Genomic DNA, 20732 nt, shown 5'->3' on the forward strand with positions numbered 1-20732 from the left:
TGCCTCTTCTCTCTCCCTCCCTCTCCTGTTGCTACTTCAATCGTGAAACTGATCAATGATCAGCTGATCGCCTTTTCTGTCGCTAGTCAAACCTCTGTGACTGAGGCTTAATAATGGACATTTAGCCACTGAATCATGACATTTTACAGAACATCCTCTTTTTATTCTCGTTTTCTTTAAAAAACGAACAAACATCAATATAATGTGGAGCATTCGCAGCTAGGACTTAATCCGAAACATCTGTTTATTGTGTTGGCCTAAATACACCTTTGTTTTTAAGGAGGTTCTCCAAAATAAACTAGTTTTCTCTTTATTTTTGTAGGGTCTTTAAGGGTATGAAATGCCTTGAAGTGACTGCTGATTTGGCAATATTTAAATAAAACTGAAATTAATTTTAAAAAGGTAAAAAATGAACAAAAAGGAAACAGGGGAACATGTGAGATGCAAAACATAAGATGACAGTAAAAATTAAAATGGACAGAGGAAAACAAAAATAATAAAATCATACTACGTTTCATATATATTATTCAAAGACAGATTGCAGGATGCAGAAAAGATGAAACAGAAGGAAAAGGTTGCAAAAGAGTTCAAGTTGCGAATTAAATCATGAACTAATAATCAGTCTGCACATGAATTATGACATTTTCTAATGTGTTTTTCTCTCAGTCCCGAGTGCAACATGTGAAGGATCTGAGGCAAACCTTCAGTGTGGTGAGGTTTTCTTTTTTGTAACTTTGTTGAATTTCATTTATTGAAATGTAAACATGGTTATTGTTTAATGCTATGATCTCTTCCTCAGAAAAAGGACAGGTTTTAGTCATCCACGGAGCTAATTATGGACGCCGTGACAAAACCACATGCTCTGCTGGACGTCCGGCCTCTCAGCTCCAAGTTGTCCAGTGCTCAAGTCAGACGAGCACCAGTGTTGTAGCTAAAAGGTACAGATTGACTGTCTTTGTTTAGTTTTACTTTTTCTTCTTTTACCAGGCTACACAATGTGCAGTGTGTTAAACCCTTTGCTGACTCACTTTCTATCTGCATTCAAAGCTGTAATGGGAAAAACAGCTGTACTATCTCAGCGAGCAACTCTGTATTTGGAGACCCCTGTGTTGGCACCTACAAGTACCTGGAGGTGGATTATACTTGTCAGTGTAAGTACCTTAAACCAGGGGTGTCTAGCTCCAAACCTCAAGGGCCGGTGTCCTGCAGGTTTTGGACATCACCCAGGGTCAACACACCCAGTGTAAGTGCCTTAAACAGTAATGCACATACAACTCCAAAATAATTCTGCTAGCGTCCAAATCAGTCTCAGGGACCATCCTTGTTGATTTCACTGAGTGGGGTCAAACCTCTGTGTCTGAGGCTTTATAATGGACATTCACATCACGATAACCAATAGGACAGATTCTTTCTTATACTTTTTTACAAAGAGATTTTGGAGAATTCGCAGCTAATACATCTTGTTCAAAATGTCAGTGTATTGTGTTGAGAAGCTAAAGTTGAACTTCGGGCTAAGTTACCCTTTGTATACCAAGATTTTGCTGCAAAATCAAACTAAACTTTATTTGAACTTTAAAAGTTTAAAGAAGAACAAATAAAAAACAAAAAAATGTGGAAATGCAAAAGAAATGGCAATAAAATATGGCATTGGACAGAAAAATGGGTTAAGTGGGAATTAGACACCCCTGAGCAACAAGACATGGGTGCATGTAATTAACACAGCTGAGGACAACCAAACAGTAGCATATCAAAACCCAAATAAAGACATAACTAAAAAAGGCAATGAGCAACCAGTACTAAATCAAGGAGACATTGAAACATGAAAATAAATACTGAAAATGGACTTGAATGGAGAAATTAATGGAGAACAGAGTAAGGGAAGGTTATAAGTGTGTGGACAAAAAGCAGAGAGGAAGGCAGCAAAACTTGAACTTCAAGATATTAAAGAAAAGTTTACTTTAAAGTAGAGATGGACCAATCATCTCTGAATGTTTGTAAAGCATTCCCACGTTAAGCTTAACAACCGATATAAGGAGCGAGTGCCTCTTCTCTCTCCCTCCCTCTCCTGTTGCTACTTCAATCGTGAAACTGATCAATGATCAGCTGATCGCCTTTTCTGTCGCTAGTCAAACCTCTGTGACTGAGGCTTAATAATGGACATTTAGCCACTGAATCATGACATTTTACAGAACATCCTCTTTTTATTCTCGTTTTCTTTAAAAAACGAACAAACATCAATATAATGTGGAGCATTCGCAGCTAGGACTTAATCCGAAACATCTGTTTATTGTGTTGGCCTAAATACACCTTTGTTTTTAAGGAGGTTCTCCAAAATAAACTAGTTTTCTCTTTATTTTTGTAGGGTCTTTAAGGGTATGAAATGCCTTGAAGTGACTGCTGATTTGGCAATATTTAAATAAAACTGAAATTAATTTTAAAAAGGTAAAAAATGAACAAAAAGGAAACAGGGGAACATGTGAGATGCAAAACATAAGATGACAGTAAAAATTAAAATGGACAGAGGAAAACAAAAATAATAAAATCATACTACGTTTCATATATATTATTCAAAGACAGATTGCAGGATGCAGAAAAGATGAAACAGAAGGAAAAGGTTGCAAAAGAGTTCAAGTTGCGAATTAAATCATGAACTAATAATCAGTCTGCACATGAATTATGACACTTTCTAATGTGTTTTTCTCTCAGTCCCGAGTGCAACATGTGAAGGATCTGAGGCAAACCTTCAGTGTGGTGAGGTTTTCTTTTTTGTAACTTTGTTGAATTTCATTTATTGAAATGTAAACATGGTTATTGTTTAATGCTATGATCTCTTCCTCAGAAAAAGGACAGGTTTTAGTCATCCACGGAGCTAATTATGGACGCCGTGACAAAACCACATGCTCTGCTGGACGTCCGGCCTCTCAGCTCCAAGTTGTCCAGTGCTCAAGTCAGACGAGCACCAGTGTTGTAGCTAAAAGGTACAGATTGACTGTCTTTGTTTAGTTTTACTTTTTCTTCTTTTACCAGGCTACACAATGTGCAGTGTGTTAAACCCTTTGCTGACTCACTTTCTATCTGCATTCAAAGCTGTAATGGGAAAAACAGCTGTACTATCTCAGCGAGCAACTCTGTATTTGGAGACCCCTGTGTTGGCACCTACAAGTACCTGGAGGTGGATTATACTTGTCAGTGTAAGTACCTTAAACCAGGGGTGTCTAGCTCCAAACCTCAAGGGCCGGTGTCCTGCAGGTTTTGGACATCACCCAGGGTCAACACACCCAGTGTAAGTGCCTTAAACAGTAATGCACATACAACTCCAAAATAATTCTGCTAGCGTCCAAATCAGTCTCAGGGACCATCCTCGTTGATTTCACTGAGTGGGGTCAAACCTCTGTGTCTGAGGCTTTATAATGGACATTCACATCACGATAACCAATAGGACAGATTCTTTCTTATACTATTTTACAAAGAGATTTTGGAGAATTCGCAGCTAGTACTTCTTGTTCAAAATGTCAGTGTATTGTGTTGAGAAGCTAAAGTTGAACTTCGGGCTAAGTTACCCTTTGTATACCAAGATTTTGCTGCAAAATCAAACTAAACTTTATTTGAACTTTAAAAGTTTAAAGAAGAACAAAGAAAAAACAAAAAAATGTGGAAATGCAAAAGAAATGGCAATAAAATATGGCATTGGACAGAAAAATGGGTTAAGTGGGAAATAGACACCCCTGAGCAACAAGACATGGGTGCATGTAATTAACACAGCTGAGGACAACCAAACAGTAGCATATCAAAACCCAAATAAAGACATAACTAAAAAAGGCAATGAGCAACCAGTACTAAATCAAGGAGACATTGAAACATGAAAATAAATACTGAAAATGGACTTGAATGGAGAAATTAATGGAGAACAGAGTAAGGGAAGGTTATAAGAGTGTGGACAAAAAGCAGAGAGGAAGGCAGCAAAACTTGAACTTCAAGATATTAAAGAAAAGTTTACTTTAAAGTAGAGATGGACCGATCCGATATTACGTATCGGTATCCGATATTACGTATCGGTATCGGTCCGATGCTGACGTAAATTACTGGATATCGGAGAGAAATAAAAAATGTAATCCGATCCATTAAATATCAAAAAAGCACCTCACAAAACTTGCGACACGGCGTAACTCGGCTCATAACCGTAGCACGTCGGAGCAGTGTGCTCACGTGATAGAGCGGCTGTGTGTATTTGGAGCCTCGCTACCAAACCAGCATTTCATCTCCGAGGAAGTGATCCCAGAGAGAAGTAAAGCAAGTGTGTAAGTTCATCTCTGAATGTTTGTAAAGCATTCCCACGTTAAGCTTAACAACCGATATAAGGAGCGAGTGCCTCTTCTCTCTCCCTCCCTCTCCTGTTGCTACTTCAATCGTGAAACTGATCAATGATCAGCTGATCGCCTTTTCTGTCGCTAGTCAAACCTCTGTGACTGAGGCTTAATAATGGACATTTAGCCACTGAATCATGACATTTTACAGAACATCCTCTTTTTATTCTCGTTTTCTTTAAAAAACGAACAAACATCAATATAATGTGGAGCATTCGCAGCTAGGACTTAATCCGAAACATCTGTTTATTGTGTTGGCCTAAATACACCTTTGTTTTTAAGGAGGTTCTCCAAAATAAACTAGTTTTCTCTTTATTTTTGTAGGGTCTTTAAGGGTATGAAATGCCTTGAAGTGACTGCTGATTTGGCAATATTTAAATAAAACTGAAATTAATTTTAAAAAGGTAAAAAATGAACAAAAAGGAAACAGGGGAACATGTGAGATGCAAAACATAAGATGACAGTAAAAATTAAAATGGACAGAGGAAAACAAAAATAATAAAATCATAATACGTTTCATATATATTATTCAAAGACAGATTGCAGGATGCAGAAAAGATGAAACAGAAGGAAAAGGTTGCAAAAGAGTTCAAGTTGCGAATTAAATCATGAACTAATAATCAGTCTGCACATGAATTATGACACTTTCTAATGTGTTTTTCTCTCAGTCCCGAGTGCAACATGTGAAGGATCTGAGGCAAACCTTCAGTGTGGTGAGGTTTTCTTTTTTGTAACTTTGTTGAATTTCATTTATTGAAATGTAAACATGGTTATTGTTTAATGCTATGATCTCTTCCTCAGAAAAAGGACAGGTTTTAGTCATCCACGGAGCTAATTATGGACGCCGTGACAAAACCACATGCTCTGCTGGACGTCCGGCCTCTCAGCTCCAAGTTGTCCAGTGCTCAAGTCAGACGAGCACCAGTGTTGTAGCTAAAAGGTACAGATTGACTGTCTTTGTTTAGTTTTACTTTTTCTTCTTTTACCAGGCTACACAATGTGCAGTGTGTTAAACCCTTTGCTGACTCACTTTCTATCTGCATTCAAAGCTGTAATGGGAAAAACAGCTGTACTATCTCAGCGAGCAACTCTGTATTTGGAGACCCCTGTGGTGGCACCTACAAGTACCTGGAGGTGGATTATACTTGTCAGTGTAAGTACCTTAAACCAGGGGTGTCTAGCTCCAAACCTCAAGGGCCGGTGTCCTGCAGGTTTTGGACATCACCCAGGGTCAACACACCCAGTGTAAGTGCCTTAAACAGTAATGTACATACAACTCCAAAATAATTCTGCTAGCGTCCAAATCAGTCTCAGGGACCATCCTCGTTGATTTCACTGAGTGGGGTCAAATCTCTGTGTCTGAGGCTTTATAATGGACATTCACATCACGATAACCAATAGGACAGATTCTTTCTTATACTATTTTACTTTTTTACAAAGAGATTTTGGAGAATTCGCAGCTAGTACTTCTTGTTCAAAATGTCAGTGTATTGTGTTGAGAAGCTGAAGTTGAACTTCGGGCTAAGTTACCCTTTGTATACCAAGATTTTGCTGCAAAATCAAACTAAAATTTATTTGAACTGTAAAAGTTTAAAGAAGAACAAAGAAAAAACAAAAAAATGTGGAAATGCAAAAGAAATGGCAATAAAATATGGCATTGGACAGAAAAATGGGTTAAGTGGTAATTAGACACCCCTGAGCAACAAGACATGGGTGCATGTAATTAACACAGCTGAGGACAACCAAACAGTAGCATATCAAAACCCAAATAAAGACATAACTAAAAAAGGCAATGAGCAACCAGTACTAAATCAAGGAGACATTGAAACATGAAAATAAATACTGAAAATGGACTTGAATGGAGAAATTAATGGAGAACAGAGTAAGGGAAGGTTATAAGAGTGTGGACAAAAAGCAGAGAGGAAGGCAGCAAAACTTGAACTTCAAGATATTAAAGAAAAGTTTACTTTAAAGTAGAGATGGACCGATCCGATATTACGTATCGGTATCCGATATTACGTATCGGTATCGGTCCGATGCTGACGTAAATTACTGGATATCGGAGAGAAATAAAAAATGTAATCCGATCCATTAAATATCAAAAAAGCACCTCACAAAACTTGCGACACGGCGTAACTCGGCTCATAACCGTAGCACGTCGGAGCAGTGTGCTCACGTGATAGAGCGGCTGTGTGTATTTGGAGCCTCGCTACCAAACCAGCATTTCATCTCCGAGGAAGTGATCCCAGAGAGAAGTAAAGCAAGTGTGTAAGTTCATCTCTGAATGTTTGTAAAGCATTCCCACGTTAAGCTTAACAACCGATATAAGGAGCGAGTGCCTCTTCTCTCTCCCTCCCTCTCCTGTTGCTACTTCAATCGTGAAACTGATCAATGATCAGCTGATCGCCTTTTCTGTCGCTAGTCAAACCTCTGTGACTGAGGCTTAATAATGGACATTTAGCCACTGAATCATGACATTTTACAGAACATCCTCTTTTTATTCTCGTTTTCTTTAAAAAACGAACAAACATCAATATAATGTGGAGCATTCGCAGCTAGGACTTAATCCGAAACATCTGTTTATTGTGTTGGCCTAAATACACCTTTGTTTTTAAGGAGGTTCTCCAAAATAAACTAGTTTTCTCTTTATTTTTGTAGGGTCTTTAAGGGTATGAAATGCCTTAAAGTGACTGCTGATTTGGCAATATTTAAATAAAACTGAAATTAATTTTAAAAAGGTAAAAAATGAACAAAAAGGAAACAGGGGAACAAGTGAGATTCAAAACATAAGATGACAGTAAAAATTAAAATGGACAGAGGAAAACAAAAATAATAAAATCATACTACGTTTCATATATATTATTCAAAGACAGATTGCAGGATGCAGAAAAGATGAAACAGAAGGAAAAGGTTGCAAAAGAGTTCAAGTTGCGAATTAAATCATGAACTAATAATCAGTCTGCACATGAATTATGACACTTTCTAATGTGTTTTTCTCTCAGTCCCGAGTGCAACATGTGAAGGATCTGAGGCAAACCTTCAGTGTGGTGAGGTTTTCTTTTTTGTAACTTTGTTGAATTTCATTTATTGAAATGTAAACATGGTTATTGTTTAATGCTATGATCTCTTCCTCAGAAAAAGGACAGGTTTTAGTCATCCACGGAGCTAATTATGGACGCCGTGACAAAACCACATGCTCTGCTGGACGTCCGGCCTCTCAGCTCCAAGTTGTCCAGTGCTCAAGTCAGACGAGCACCAGTGTTGTAGCTAAAAGGTACAGATTGACTGTCTTTGTTTAGTTTTACTTTTTCTTCTTTTACCAGGCTACACAATGTGCAGTGTGTTAAACCCTTTGCTGACTCACTTTCTATCTGCATTCAAAGCTGTAATGGGAAAAACAGCTGTACTATCTCAGCGAGCAACTCTGTATTTGGAGACCCCTGTGTTGGCACCTACAAGTACCTGGAGGTGGATTATACTTGTCAGTGTAAGTACCTTAAACCAGGGGTGTCTAGCTCCAAACCTCAAGGGCCGGTGTCCTGCAGGTTTTGGACATCACCCAGGGTCAACACACCCAGTGTAAGTGCCTTAAACAGTAATGCACATACAACTCCAAAATAATTCTGCTAGCGTCCAAATCAGTCTCAGGGACCATCCTTGTTGATTTCACTGAGTGGGGTCAAACCTCTGTGTCTGAGGCTTTATAATGGACATTCACATCACGATAACCAATAGGACAGATTCTTTCTTATACTTTTTTACAAAGAGATTTTGGAGAATTCGCAGCTAATACATCTTGTTCAAAATGTCAGTGTATTGTGTTGAGAAGCTAAAGTTGAACTTCGGGCTAAGTTACCCTTTGTATACCAAGATTTTGCTGCAAAATCAAACTAAACTTTATTTGAACTTTAAAAGTTTAAAGAAGAACAAATAAAAAACAAAAAAATGTGGAAATGCAAAAGAAATGGCAATAAAATATGGCATTGGACAGAAAAATGGGTTAAGTGGGAAATAGACACCCCTGAGCAACAAGACATGGGTGCATGTAATTAACACAGCTGAGGACAACCAAACAGTAGCATATCAAAACCCAAATAAAGACATAACTAAAAAAGGCAATGAGCAACCAGTACTAAATCAAGGAGACATTGAAACATGAAAATAAATACTGAAAATGGACTTGAATGGAGAAATTAATGGAGAACAGAGTAAGGGAAGGTTATAAGAGTGTGGACAAAAAGCAGAGAGGAAGGCAGCAAAACTTGAACTTCAAGATATTAAAGAAAAGTTTACTTTAAAGTAGAGATGGACCGATCCGATATTACGTATCGGTATCCGATATTACGTATCGGTATCGGTCCAATGCTGACATAAATTACTGGATATCGGAGAGAAATAAAAAATGTAATCCGATCCATTAAATATCAGAAAAGCACCTCACAAAACTTGCGACACGGCGTAACTCGGCTCATAACCGTAGCACGTCGGAGCAGTGTGCTCACGTGATAGAGCGGCTGTGTGTATTTGGAGCCTCGCTACCAAACCAGCATTTCATCTCCGAGGAAGTGATCCCAGAGAGAAGTAAAGCAAGTGTGTAAGTTCATCTCTGAATGTTTGTAAAGCATTCCCACGTTAAGCTTAACAACCGATATAAGGAGCGAGCGCCTCTTCTCTCTCCCTCCCTCTCCTGCTGCTACTTCAAACGTGAAACTGATCAATGATCAACTGATCGCCTTTTCTGTCGCTAGTCAAACCTCTGTGACTGAGGCTTAATAATGGACATTTAGCCACTGAATCATGACATTTTACAGAACATCCTCTTTTTATTCTCGTTTTCTTTAAAAAACAAACAAACATCAATATAATGTGGAGCATTCGCAGCTAGGACTTAATCCGAAACATCTGTTTATTGTGTTGGCTTAAATACACCTTTGTTTTTAAGGAGGTTCTCCAAAATAAACTAGTTTTCTCTTTATTTCTGTAGGGTCTTTAAGGGTATGAAATGCCTTGACGTGACTGCTGATTTGGCAATATTTAAATAAAACTGAAATTAATTTTAAAAAGGTAAAAAATGAACCAAAAGGAAACTGGGGAACATGTGAGATGCAAAACATAAGATGACAGTAAAAATTCAAATGGACAGAGGAAAACAAAAATAATAAAATCATACTACGTTTCATATATATTATTCAAAGACAGATTGGAGGATGCAGAAAAGATGAAACAGAAGGAAAAGGTTGCAAAAGAGTTCAAGTTACGAATTAAATCATGAACTAATAATCAGTCTGCACATGAATTATTACACTTTCTAATGTGTTTTGTGTTTTTCTCTCAGTCCCGAGTGCAACATGTGAAGGATCTGAGGCAAACCTTCAGTGTGGTGAGGTTTTCTTTTTTGTAACTTTGTTGAATTTCATTTATTGAAATGTAAACATGGTTATTGTTTAATGCTATGATCTCTTCCTCAGAAAAAGGACAGGTTTTAGTCATCCACGGAGCTAATTATGGACGCCGTGACAAAACCACATGCTCTGCTGGACGTCCGGCCTCTCAGCTCCAAGTTGTCCAGTGCTCAAGTCAGACGAGCACCAGTGTTGTAGCTAAAAGGTACAGATTGACTGTCTTTGTTTAGTTTTACTTTTTCTTCTTTTACCAGGCTACACAATGTGCAGTGTGTTAAACCCTTTGCTGACTCACTTTCTATCTGCATTCAAAGCTGTAATGGGAAAAACAGCTGTACTATCTCAGCGAGCAACTCTGTATTTGGAGACCCCTGTGTTGGCACCTACAAGTACCTGGAGGTGGATTATACTTGTCAGTGTAAGTACCTTAAACCAGGGGTGTCTAGCTCCAAACCTCAAGGGCCGGTGTCCTGCAGGTTTTGGACATCACCCAGGGTCAACACACCCAGTGTAAGTGCCTTAAACAGTAATGCACATACAACTCCAAAATAATTCTGCTAGCGTCCAAATCAGTCTCAGGGACCATCCTTGTTGATTTCACTGAGTGGGGTCAAACCTCTGTGTCTGAGGCTTTATAATGGACATTCACATCACGATAACCAATAGGACAGATTCTTTCTTATACTTTTTTACAAAGAGATTTTGGAGAATTCGCAGCTAGTACTTCTTGTTCAAAATGTCAGTGTATTGTGTTGAGAAGCTAAAGTTGAACTTCGGGCTAAGTTACCCTTTGTATACCAAGATTTTGCTGCAAAATCAAACTAAACTTTATTTGAACTTTAAAAGTTTAAAGAAGAACAAAGAAAAAACAAAAAAATGTGGAAATGCAAAAGAAATGGCAATAAAATATGGCATTGGACAGAAAAATGGGTTAAGTGGGAAATAGACACCCCTGAGCAACAAGACATGGGTGCATGTAATTAACACAGCTGAGGACAACCAAACAGTAGCATATCAAAACCCAAATAAAGACATAACTAAAAAAGGCAATGAGCAACCAGTACTAAATCAAGGAGACATTGAAACATGAAAATAAATACTGAAAATGGACTTGAATGGAGAAATTAATGGAGAACAGAGTAAGGGAAGGTTATAAGTGTGTGGACAAAAAGCAGAGAGGAAGGCAGCAAAACTTGAACTTCAAGATATTAAAGAAAAGTTTACTTTAAAGTAGAGATGGACCGATCCGATATTACGTATCGGTATCCGATATTACGTATCGGTATCGGTCCAATGCTGACATAAATTACTGGATATCGGAGAGAAATAAAAAATGTAATCCGATCCATTAAATATCAGAAAAGCACCTCACAAAACTTGCGACACGGCGTAACTCGGCTCATAACCGTAGCACGTCGGAGCAGTGTGCTCACGTGATAGAGCGGCTGTGTGTATTTGGAGCCTCGCTACCAAACCAGCATTTCATCTCCGAGGAAGTGATCCCAGAGAGAAGTAAAGCAAGTGTGTAAGTTCATCTCTGAATGTTTGTAAAGCATTCCCACGTTAAGCTTAACAACCGATATAAGGAGCGAGTGCCTCTTCTCTCTCCCTCCCTCTCCTGTTGCTACTTCAAACGTGAAACTGATCAATGATCAACTGATCGCCTTTTCTGTCGCTAGTCAAACCTCTGTGACTGAGGCTTAATAATGGACATTTAGCCACTGAATCATGACATTTTACAGAACATCCTCTTTTTATTCTCGTTTTCTTTAAAAAACAAACAAACATCAATATAATGTGGAGCATTCGCAGCTAGGACTTAATCCGAAACATCTGTTTATTGTGTTGGCTTAAATACACCTTTGTTTTTAAGGAGGTTCTCCAAAATAAACTAGTTTTCTCTTTATTTCTGTAGGGTCTTTAAGGGTATGAAATGCCTTGACGTGACTGCTGATTTGGCAATATTTAAATAAAACTGAAATTAATTTTAAAAAGGTAAAAAATGAACCAAAAGGAAACTGGGGAACATGTGAGATGCAAAACATAAAATGACAGTAAAAATTAAAATGGACAGAGGAAAACAAAAATAATAAAATCATACTACGTTTCATATATATTATTCAAAGACAGATTGGAGGATGCAGAAAAGATGAAACAGAAGGAAAAGGTTGCAAAAGAGTTCAAGTTACGAATTAAATCATGAACTAATAATCAGTCTGCACATGAATTATTACACTTTCTAATGTGTTTTTCTCTCAGTCCCGAGTGCAACATGTGAAGGATCTGAGGCAAACCTTCAGTGTGGTGAGGTTTTCTTTTTTGTAACTTTGTTGAATTTCATTTATTGAAATGTAAACATGGTTATTGTTTAATGCTATGATCTCTTCCTCAGAAAAAGGACAGGTTTTAGTCATCCACGGAGCTAATTATGGACGCCGTGACAAAACCACATGCTCTGCTGGACGTCCGGCCTCTCAGCTCCAAGATGTCCAGTGCTCAAGTCAGACGAGCACCAGTGTTGTAGCTAAAAGGTACAGATTGACTGTCTTTGTTTAGTTTTACTTTTTCTTCTTTTACCAGGCTACACAATGTGCAGTGTGTTAAACCCTTTGCTGACTCACTTTCTATCTGCATTCAAAGCTGTAATGGGAAAAACAGCTGTACTATCTCAGCGAGCAACTCTGTATTTGGAGACCCCTGTGTTGGCACCTACAAGTACCTGGAGGTGGATTATACTTGTCAGTGTAAGTACCTTAAACCAGGGGTGTCTAGCTCCAAACCTCAAGGGCCGGTGTCCTGCAGGTTTTGGACATCACCCAGGGTCAACACACCCAGTGTAAGTGCCTTAAACAGTAATGCACATACAACTCCAAAATAATTCTGCTAGCGTCCAAATCAGTCTCAGGGACCATCCTTGTTGATTTCACTGAGTGGGGTCAAACCTCTGTGTCTGAGGCTTTATAATGGACATTCACATCACGATAACCAATAGGACAGATTCTTTCTTAAATTTTTTTACAAAGAGATTTTGGAGAATTCGCAGCTAGTACTTCTTGTTTAAAATGTCAGTGTATTGTGTTGAGAAGCTGAAGTTGAACTTCGGGCTAAGTTACCCTTTGTATACCAAGATTTTGCTGCAAAATCAAACTAAACTTTATTTGAACTTTAAAAGTTTAAAGAAGAACAAAGAAAAAACAAAAAAATGTGGAAATGCAAAAGAAATGGCAATAAAATATGGCATTGGACAGAAAAATGGGTTAAGGTGGAATTAGACACCCCTGAGCAACAAGACATGGGTGCATGTAATTAACACAGCTGAGGACAACCAAACAGTAGCATATCAAAACCCAAATAAAGACATAACTAAAAAAGGCAATGAGCAACCAGTACTAAATCAAGGAGACATTGAAACATGAAAATAAATACTGAAAATGGACTTGAATGGAGAAATTAATGGAGAACAGAGTAAGGGAAGGTTATAAGAGTGTGGACAAAAAGCAGAGAGGAAGGCAGCAAAACTTGAACTTCAAGATATTAAAGAAAAGTTTACTTTAAAGTAGAGATGGACCGATCCGATATTACGTATCGGTATCCGATATTACGTATCGGTATCGGTCCAATGCTGACATAAATTACTGGATATCGGAGAGAAATAAAAAATGTAATCCGATCCATTAAATATCAGAAAAGCACCTCACAAAACTTGCGACACGGCGTAACTCGGCTCATAACCGTAGCACGTCGGAGCAGTGTGCTCACGTGATAGAGCGGCTGTGTGTATTTGGAGCCTCGCTACCAAACCAGCATTTCATCTCCGAGGAAGTGATCCCAGAGAGAAGTAAAGCAAGTGTGTAAGTTCATCTCTGAATGTTTGTAAAGCATTCCCGCGTTAAGCTTAACAACCGATATAAGGAGCGAGTGCCTCTTCTCTCTCCCTCCCTCTCCTGTTGCTACTTCAATCGTGAAACTGATCAATGATCAGCTGATCGCCTTTTCTGTCGCTAGTCAAACCTCTGTGACTGAGGCTTAATAATGGACATTTAGCCACTGAATCATGACATTTTACAGAACATCCTCTTTTTATTCTCGTTTTCTTTAAAAAACAAACAAACATCAATATAATGTGGAGCATTCGCAGCTAGGACTTAATCCGAAACATCTGTTTATTGTGTTGGCTTAAATACACCTTTGTTTTTAAGGAGGTTCTCCAAAATAAACTAGTTTTCTCTTTATTTCTGTAGGGTCTTTAAGGGTATGAAATGCCTTGACGTGACTGCTGATTTGGCAATATTTAAATAAAACTGAAATTAATTTTAAAAAGGTAAAAAATGAACCAAAAGGAAACAGGGGAACATGTGAGATGCAAAGCATAAAATGACAGTAAAAATTCAAATGGACAGAGGAAAACAAAAATAATAAAATCATACTACGTTTCATATATATTATTCAAAGACAGATTGGAGGATGCAGAAAAGATGAAACAGAAGGAAAAGGTTGCAAAAGAGTTCAAGTTACGAATTAAATCATGAACTAATAATCAGTCTGCACATGAATTATGACACTTTCTAATGTGTTTTTCTCTCAGTCCCGAGTGCAACATGTGAAGGATCTGAGGCAAACCTTCAGTGTGGTGAGGTTTTCTTTTTTGTAACTTTGTTGAATTTCATTTATTGAAATGTAAACATGGTTATTGTTTAATGCTATGATCTCTTCCTCAGAAAAAGGACAGGTTTTAGTCATCCACGGAGCTAATTATGGACGCCGTGACAAAACCACATGCTCTGCTGGACGTCCGGCCTCTCAGCTCCAAGTTGTCCAGTGCTCAAGTCAGACGAGCACCAGTGTTGTAGCTAAAAGGTACAGATTGACTGTCTTTGTTTAGTTTTACTTTTTCTTCTTTTACCAGGCTACACAATGTGCAGTGTGTTAAACCCTTTGCTGACTCACTTTCTATCTGCATTCAAAGCTGTAATGGGAAAAACAGCTGTACTATCTCAGCGAGCAACTCTGTATTTGGAGACCCCTGTGTTGGCACCTACAAGTACCTGGAGGTGGATTATACTTGTCAGTGTAAGTACCTTAAACCAGGGCTGTCCAGCTCCAAACCTCAAGGGCCGGTGTCCTGCAGGTTTTGGACATCACCCAGGGTCAACACACCCAGTGTAAGTGCCTTAAACAGTAATGCACATACAACTCCAAAATAATTCTGCTAGCGTCCAAAGCAGTCTCAGGGACCATCCTCGTTGATTTCACTGAGTGGGGTCAAACCTCTGTGTCTGAGGCTTTATAATGGACATTCACATCACGATAACCAATAGGACAGATTCTTTCTTATACTTTTTTACTTTTGTACAAAGAGATTTTGGAGAATTTGCAGCTAGTACTTCTTGTTCAAAATATCAGTGTATTGTGTTGACAAGCTGAAGTTGAACTTTGGGCTAAGTTACCCTTTGTATACCAAGGCAGTGCTGCAAAATCAAACGAAACTTTATTTGAACTTTAAAAGTTTAAAGATGAACAAACAAGAAACAAAAAATGTGGAAATGCAAAAAAAAAAAAAGGCAATAAAAATATGGCATTGGACAGAAAAATAGATTTTAAACATGGATTCAAAGACTCAAATACAGATTACAGGACATGAAACAATTTTAAAAAAGATGAACTTCAATAGCTGATTTGAAGATTCACAAAAAAGTCGAGGTTTTTTTTCCTTTAGTGGATAGAGACGGTGTTGATAGACGTGAAAGCAGGATGAGAAAGGAGAAGAGATGCAAACCTGGGCCTACTGCTCTCCAGCCATACGGAATACGGTTGCCTGCTCACCCACTGAGCTAAACCGGCACAAGGTTTTTTTTTTAATTAGTTGTTTTAATTTGCAAACAGAGGGTTAAGTGGGAATTAGACACCCCTGAGCAACAAGACATGGGTGCATGTAATTAACACAGCTGAGGACAACCAAACAGTAGCATATCAAAACCCAAATAAAGACAGAATTAAAAAAGGTAATGAGCAACCAGTACTAAATCAAGGAGACATTGAAACATGAAAATAAATACTGAAAATGGACTTGAATGGAGAAATTAATGGAGAACAGAGTAAGGGAAGGTTATAAGAGTGTGGACAAAAAGCAGAGAGGAAGGCAGCAAAACTTGAACTTCAAGATATTAAAGAAAAGTTTACTTTAAAGTAGAGATGGACCGATCCGATATTGCGTATCGGTATCCGATATTACGTATCGGTATTGGTCCGATGCTGACATAAATTACTGGATATCGGAGAGAAATAAAAAATGTAATCCGATCCATTAAATATCAGAAAAGCACCTCACAAAACTTGCGACACGGCGTAACTCGGCTCATAACCGTAGCACGTCGGAGCAGTGTGCTCACGTGATAGAGCGGCTGTGTGTATTTGGAGCCTCGCTACCAAACCAGCATTTCATCTCCGAGGAAGTGATCCCAGAGAGAAGTAAAGCAAGTGTGTAAGTTCATCTCTGAATGTTTGTAAAGCATTCCCGCGTTAAGCTTAACAACCGATATAAGGAGCGAGTGCCTCTTCTCTCTCCCTCCCTCTCCTGCTGCTACTTCAAACGTGAAACTGATCAATGATCAACTGATCGCCTTTTCTGTCGCCAGTCAAACCTCTGTGACTGAGGCTTAATAATGGACATTTAGCCACTGAATCATGACATTTTACAGAACATCCTCTTTTTATTCTCGTTTTCTTTAAAAAACGAACAAACATCAATATAATGTGGAGCATTCGCAGCTAGGACTTAATCCGAAACATCTGTTTATTGTGTTGGCCTAAATACACCTTTGTTTTTAAGGAGGTTCTCCAAAATAAACTAGTTTTCTCTTTATTTCTGTAGGGTCTTTAAGGGTATGAAATGCCTTGACGTGACTGCTGATTTGGCAATATTTAAATAAAACTGAAATTAATTTTAAAAAGGTAAAAAATGAACCAAAAGGAAACTGGGGAACATGTGAGATGCAAAACATAAAATGACAGTAAAAATTCAAATGAACAGAGGAAAACAAAAATAATAAAATCATACTACGTTTCATATATATTATTCAAAGACAGATTGGAGGATGCAGAAAAGATGAAACAGAAGGAAAAGGTTGCAAAAGAGTTCAAGTTACGAATTAAATCATGAACTAATAATCAGTCTGCACATGAATTATGACACTTTCTAATGTGTTTTTCTCTCAGTCCCGAGTGCAACATGTGAAGGATCTGAGGCAAACCTTCAGTGTGGTGAGGTTTTCTTTTTTGTAACTTTGTTGAATTTCATTTATTGAAATGTAAACATGGTTATTGTTTAATGCTATGATCTCTTCCTCAGAAAAAGGACAGGTTTTAGTCATCCACGGAGCTAATTATGGACGCCGTGACAAAACCACATGCTCTGCTGGACGTCCGGCCTCTCAGCTCCAAGTTGTCCAGTGCTCAAGTCAGACGAGCACCAGTGTTGTAGCTAAAAGGTACAGATTGACTGTCTTTGTTTAGTTTTACGTTTTTTCTTTTACCAGGCTACACAACGTGCAGTGTGTTAAACCCTTTGCTGACTCACTTTCTATCTGCATTCAAAGTTGTAATGGGAAAAACAGCTGTACTATCTCAGCGAGCAACTCTGTATTTGGAGACCCCTGTGTTGGCACCTACAAGTACCTGGAGGTGGATTATACTTGTCAGTGTAAGTACCTTAAACCAGGGCTGTCCAGCTCCAAACCTCAAGGGCCGGTGTCCTGCAGGTTTTGGACATCACCCAGGGTCAACACACCCAGTGTAAGTGCCTTAAACAGTAATGCACATACAACTCCAAAATAATTCTGCTAGCGTCCAAAGCAGTCTCAGGGACCATCCTCGTTGATTTCACTGAGTGGGGTCAAACCTCTGTGTCTGAGGCTTTATAATGGACATTCACATCACGATAACCAATAGGACAGATTCTTTCTTATACTTTTTTACTTTTGTACAAAGAGATTTTGGAGAATTCGCAGCTAGTACTTCTTGTTCAAAATATCAGTGTATTGTGTTGACAAGCTGAAGTTGAACTTTGGGCTAAGTTACCCTTTGTATACCAAGGCAGTGCTGCAAAATCAAACGAAACTTTATTTGAACTTTAAAAGTTTAAAGATGAACAAACAAGAAACAAAAAATGTGGAAATGCAAAAAAAAAAAAAGGCAATAAAAATATGGCATTGGACAGAAAAATAGATTTTAAACATGGATTCAAAGACTCAAATACAGATTACAGGACATGAAACAATTTTAAAAAAGATGAACTTCAATAGCTGATTTGAAGATTCACAAAAAAGTCGAGGTTTTTTTTCCTTTAGTGGATAGAGACGGTGTTGATAGACGTGAAAGCAGGATGAGAAAGGAGAAGAGATGCAAACCTGGGCCTACTGCTCTCCAGCCATACGGAATACGGTTGCCTGCTCACCCACTGAGCTAAACCGGCACAAGGTTTTTTTTTTAATTAGTTGTTTTAATTTGCAAACAGAGGGTTAAGTGGGAATTAGACACCCCTGAGCAACAAGACATGGGTGCATGTAATTAACACAGCTGAGGACAACCAAACAGTAGCATATCAAAACCCAAATAAAGACAGAACTAAAAAAGGCAATGAGCAACCAGTACTAAATCAAGGAGACATTGAAACATGAAAATAAATACTGAAAATGGACTTGAATGGAGAAATTAATGGAGAACAGAGTAAGGGAAGGTTATAAGAGTGTGGACAAAAAGCAGAGAGGAAGGCAGCAAAACTTGAACTTCAAGATATTAAAGAAAAGTTTACTTTAAAGTAGAGATGGACCGATCCGATATTACGTATCGGTATCCGATATTACGTATCGGTATCCGATATTACGTATCGGTATCGGTCCAATGCTGACATAAATTACTGGATATCGGAGAGAAATAAAAAATGTAATCCGATCCATTAAATATCAGAAAAGCACCTCACAAAACTTGCGACACGGCGTAACTCGGCTCATAACCGTAGCACGTCTGAGCAGTGTGCTCACGTGATAGAGCGGCTGTGTGTATTTGTAGCCTCGCTACCAAACCAGCATTTCATCTCCTAGGAAGTGATCCCAGAGAGAAGTAAAGCAAGTGTGTAAGTTCATCTCTGAATGTTTGTAAAGCATTCCCACGTTAAGCTTAACAACCGATATAAGGAGCGAGTGCCTCTTCTCTCTCCCTCCCTCTCCTGCTGCTACTTCAAACGTGAAACTGATCAATGATCAGCTGATCGCCTTTTCTGTCGCCAGTCAAACCTCTGTGACTGAGGCTTAATAATGGACATTTAGCCACTGAATCATGACATTTTACAGAACATCCTCTTTTTATTCTCGTTTTCTTTAAAAAATGAACAAACATCAATATAATGTGGAGCATTCGCAGCTAGGACTTAATCCAAAATATCTTTCTAATGTGTTTTGTGTTTTTCTCTCAGTCCAGAGTGCAACATGTGAAGGATCTCAGGCAAACCTTCAGTGTGGTGAGGTTTTCTTTTTTGTAACTTTGTTGAATTTCATTTATTGAAATGTAAACATGGTTATTGTTTAATGCTATGATCTCTTCCTCAGAAAAAGGACAGGTTTTAGTCATCCACGGAGCTAATTATGGACGCCGTGACAAAACCACATGCTCTGATGGACGTCCGGCCTCTCAGCTCCAAGTTGTCCATTGCTCAAGTCAGACGAGCACCAGTGTTGTAGCTGAAAGGTACAGATTGACTGTCTTTGATTAGTTTTACGTTTTTTTCTTTTACCAGGCTACACAATGTGCAGTGTGTTAAACCCTTTGCTGACTTACTTTCTATCTGCAATCAAAGGTGTAATGGGAAAAACAGCTGTACTATCTCAGCGAGCAACTCTGTATTTGGAGACCCCTGTGCTGGCACCTACAAGTACCTGGAGGTGGTTTATACTTGTCAGTGTAAGTACCTTAAACCAGGGGTGTCTAGCTCCAAACCTCAAGGGCCGGTGTCCTGCAGGTTTTGGACATCACCCAGGGTCAACACACCCAGTGTAAGTGCCTTAAACAGTAATGCACATACAACTCCAAAATAATTCTGCTAGCGTCCAAAGCAGTCTCAGGGACCATCCTCGTTGATTTCACTGAGTGGGGTCAAACCTCTGTGTCTGAGGCTTTATAATGGACATTCACATCATGATAACCAATAGGACAGATTCTTTCTTATACTAATAGCTTCGGGATCTCGCAAACGTTTTGCAAGATCTCGCAAAACAAACTCGGGATCTCGCAAAACTTTTGCGAGATCCCGAGTTTGTTTTGTAAGTTCATCTCTGAATGTTTTTAAATCATTCCCACGTTAAGCTTAACAACCGATATATGGAGCGACTTCCTCTTCTGCTGCTACTTCAATCATGAAACTGCTTAATGATCAGCTGATCGGCTTTTCTGTCGCGAGTCCGTCTCTCTTGTTTGTTTTTGGCCCACTTTGCACCAGAAAGAGGAAACCAGCAGCTGAACAACCGCAGCACGTTTAACCTTGATAAGCTGTTGTTAGAATTTATTTAATATTACTTTCTACACCAGGATCTTTTTCTACGCAGCTGACGGCTGGTAACTGTGCAGGGGCGGATCTAGCAAAGTTTAGCCAGGGGGGCCGATAGGGCATGAACAGGGAAAAGGGGGCACAAAGACATACTTTTCTTTCTTATTCTCATTTAAAATGTCTAGCTTTTAATAAATAATTATCTGAATCTTACACCCAAAGTTTTAATCTTATGTAAAATGTATAGAAGTCCATTACTGTATATAGTAACTGTTAAGTCTAATATACCCTAGGTAAGCTATAGTACTTTTTCCTTTGGGAAGATACCATCTGTGCAGTCTGCAATTCTGTTGAAGAAAGATGTTGAATCTATTTAATTATTCTTGAAAAATAATTTATTTCTGTGCATTTTCCCCCACACTGCATCAA

The 20732-nt window shown here is 38.5% G+C and overlaps 1 protein-coding gene across 1 annotated transcript in view; it reads left to right on the forward strand.

Annotated features, from left to right (window-relative positions):
* Positions 1–20732, forward strand: part of LOC146551050 (uncharacterized) — a 45572-nt gene that overhangs the window by 23806 nt on the left and 1034 nt on the right. The window contains exons 31-51 of the mRNA XM_085261013.1: positions 667–711; positions 800–938; positions 1048–1151; positions 2707–2751; positions 2840–2978; positions 3088–3191; positions 5033–5077; positions 5166–5304; positions 7748–7851; positions 9700–9744; positions 9833–9971; positions 10081–10184; positions 12026–12070; positions 14485–14623; positions 14733–14836; positions 16982–17026; positions 17115–17253; positions 17362–17465; positions 19236–19280; positions 19369–19507; positions 19617–19720. Of these exons, the coding sequence (XP_085117139.1) occupies positions 667–711; positions 800–938; positions 1048–1151; positions 2707–2751; positions 2840–2978; positions 3088–3191; positions 5033–5077; positions 5166–5304; positions 7748–7851; positions 9700–9744; positions 9833–9971; positions 10081–10184; positions 12026–12070; positions 14485–14623; positions 14733–14836; positions 16982–17026; positions 17115–17253; positions 17362–17465; positions 19236–19280; positions 19369–19507; positions 19617–19720 (2016 nt within the window). The remainder of the gene's footprint in view (positions 1–666; positions 712–799; positions 939–1047; positions 1152–2706; positions 2752–2839; positions 2979–3087; positions 3192–5032; positions 5078–5165; positions 5305–7747; positions 7852–9699; positions 9745–9832; positions 9972–10080; positions 10185–12025; positions 12071–14484; positions 14624–14732; positions 14837–16981; positions 17027–17114; positions 17254–17361; positions 17466–19235; positions 19281–19368; positions 19508–19616; positions 19721–20732) is intronic.

The sequence above is a fragment of the Mchenga conophoros genome, linkage group LG20 (genome assembly GCF_057382185.1).
Source record: "Mchenga conophoros isolate Kocher_MC1m ecotype Shallow Benthic linkage group LG20, M_conophoros_male_GT1.1, whole genome shotgun sequence".
Taxonomy (NCBI): domain Eukaryota; kingdom Metazoa; phylum Chordata; class Actinopteri; order Cichliformes; family Cichlidae; genus Mchenga; species Mchenga conophoros.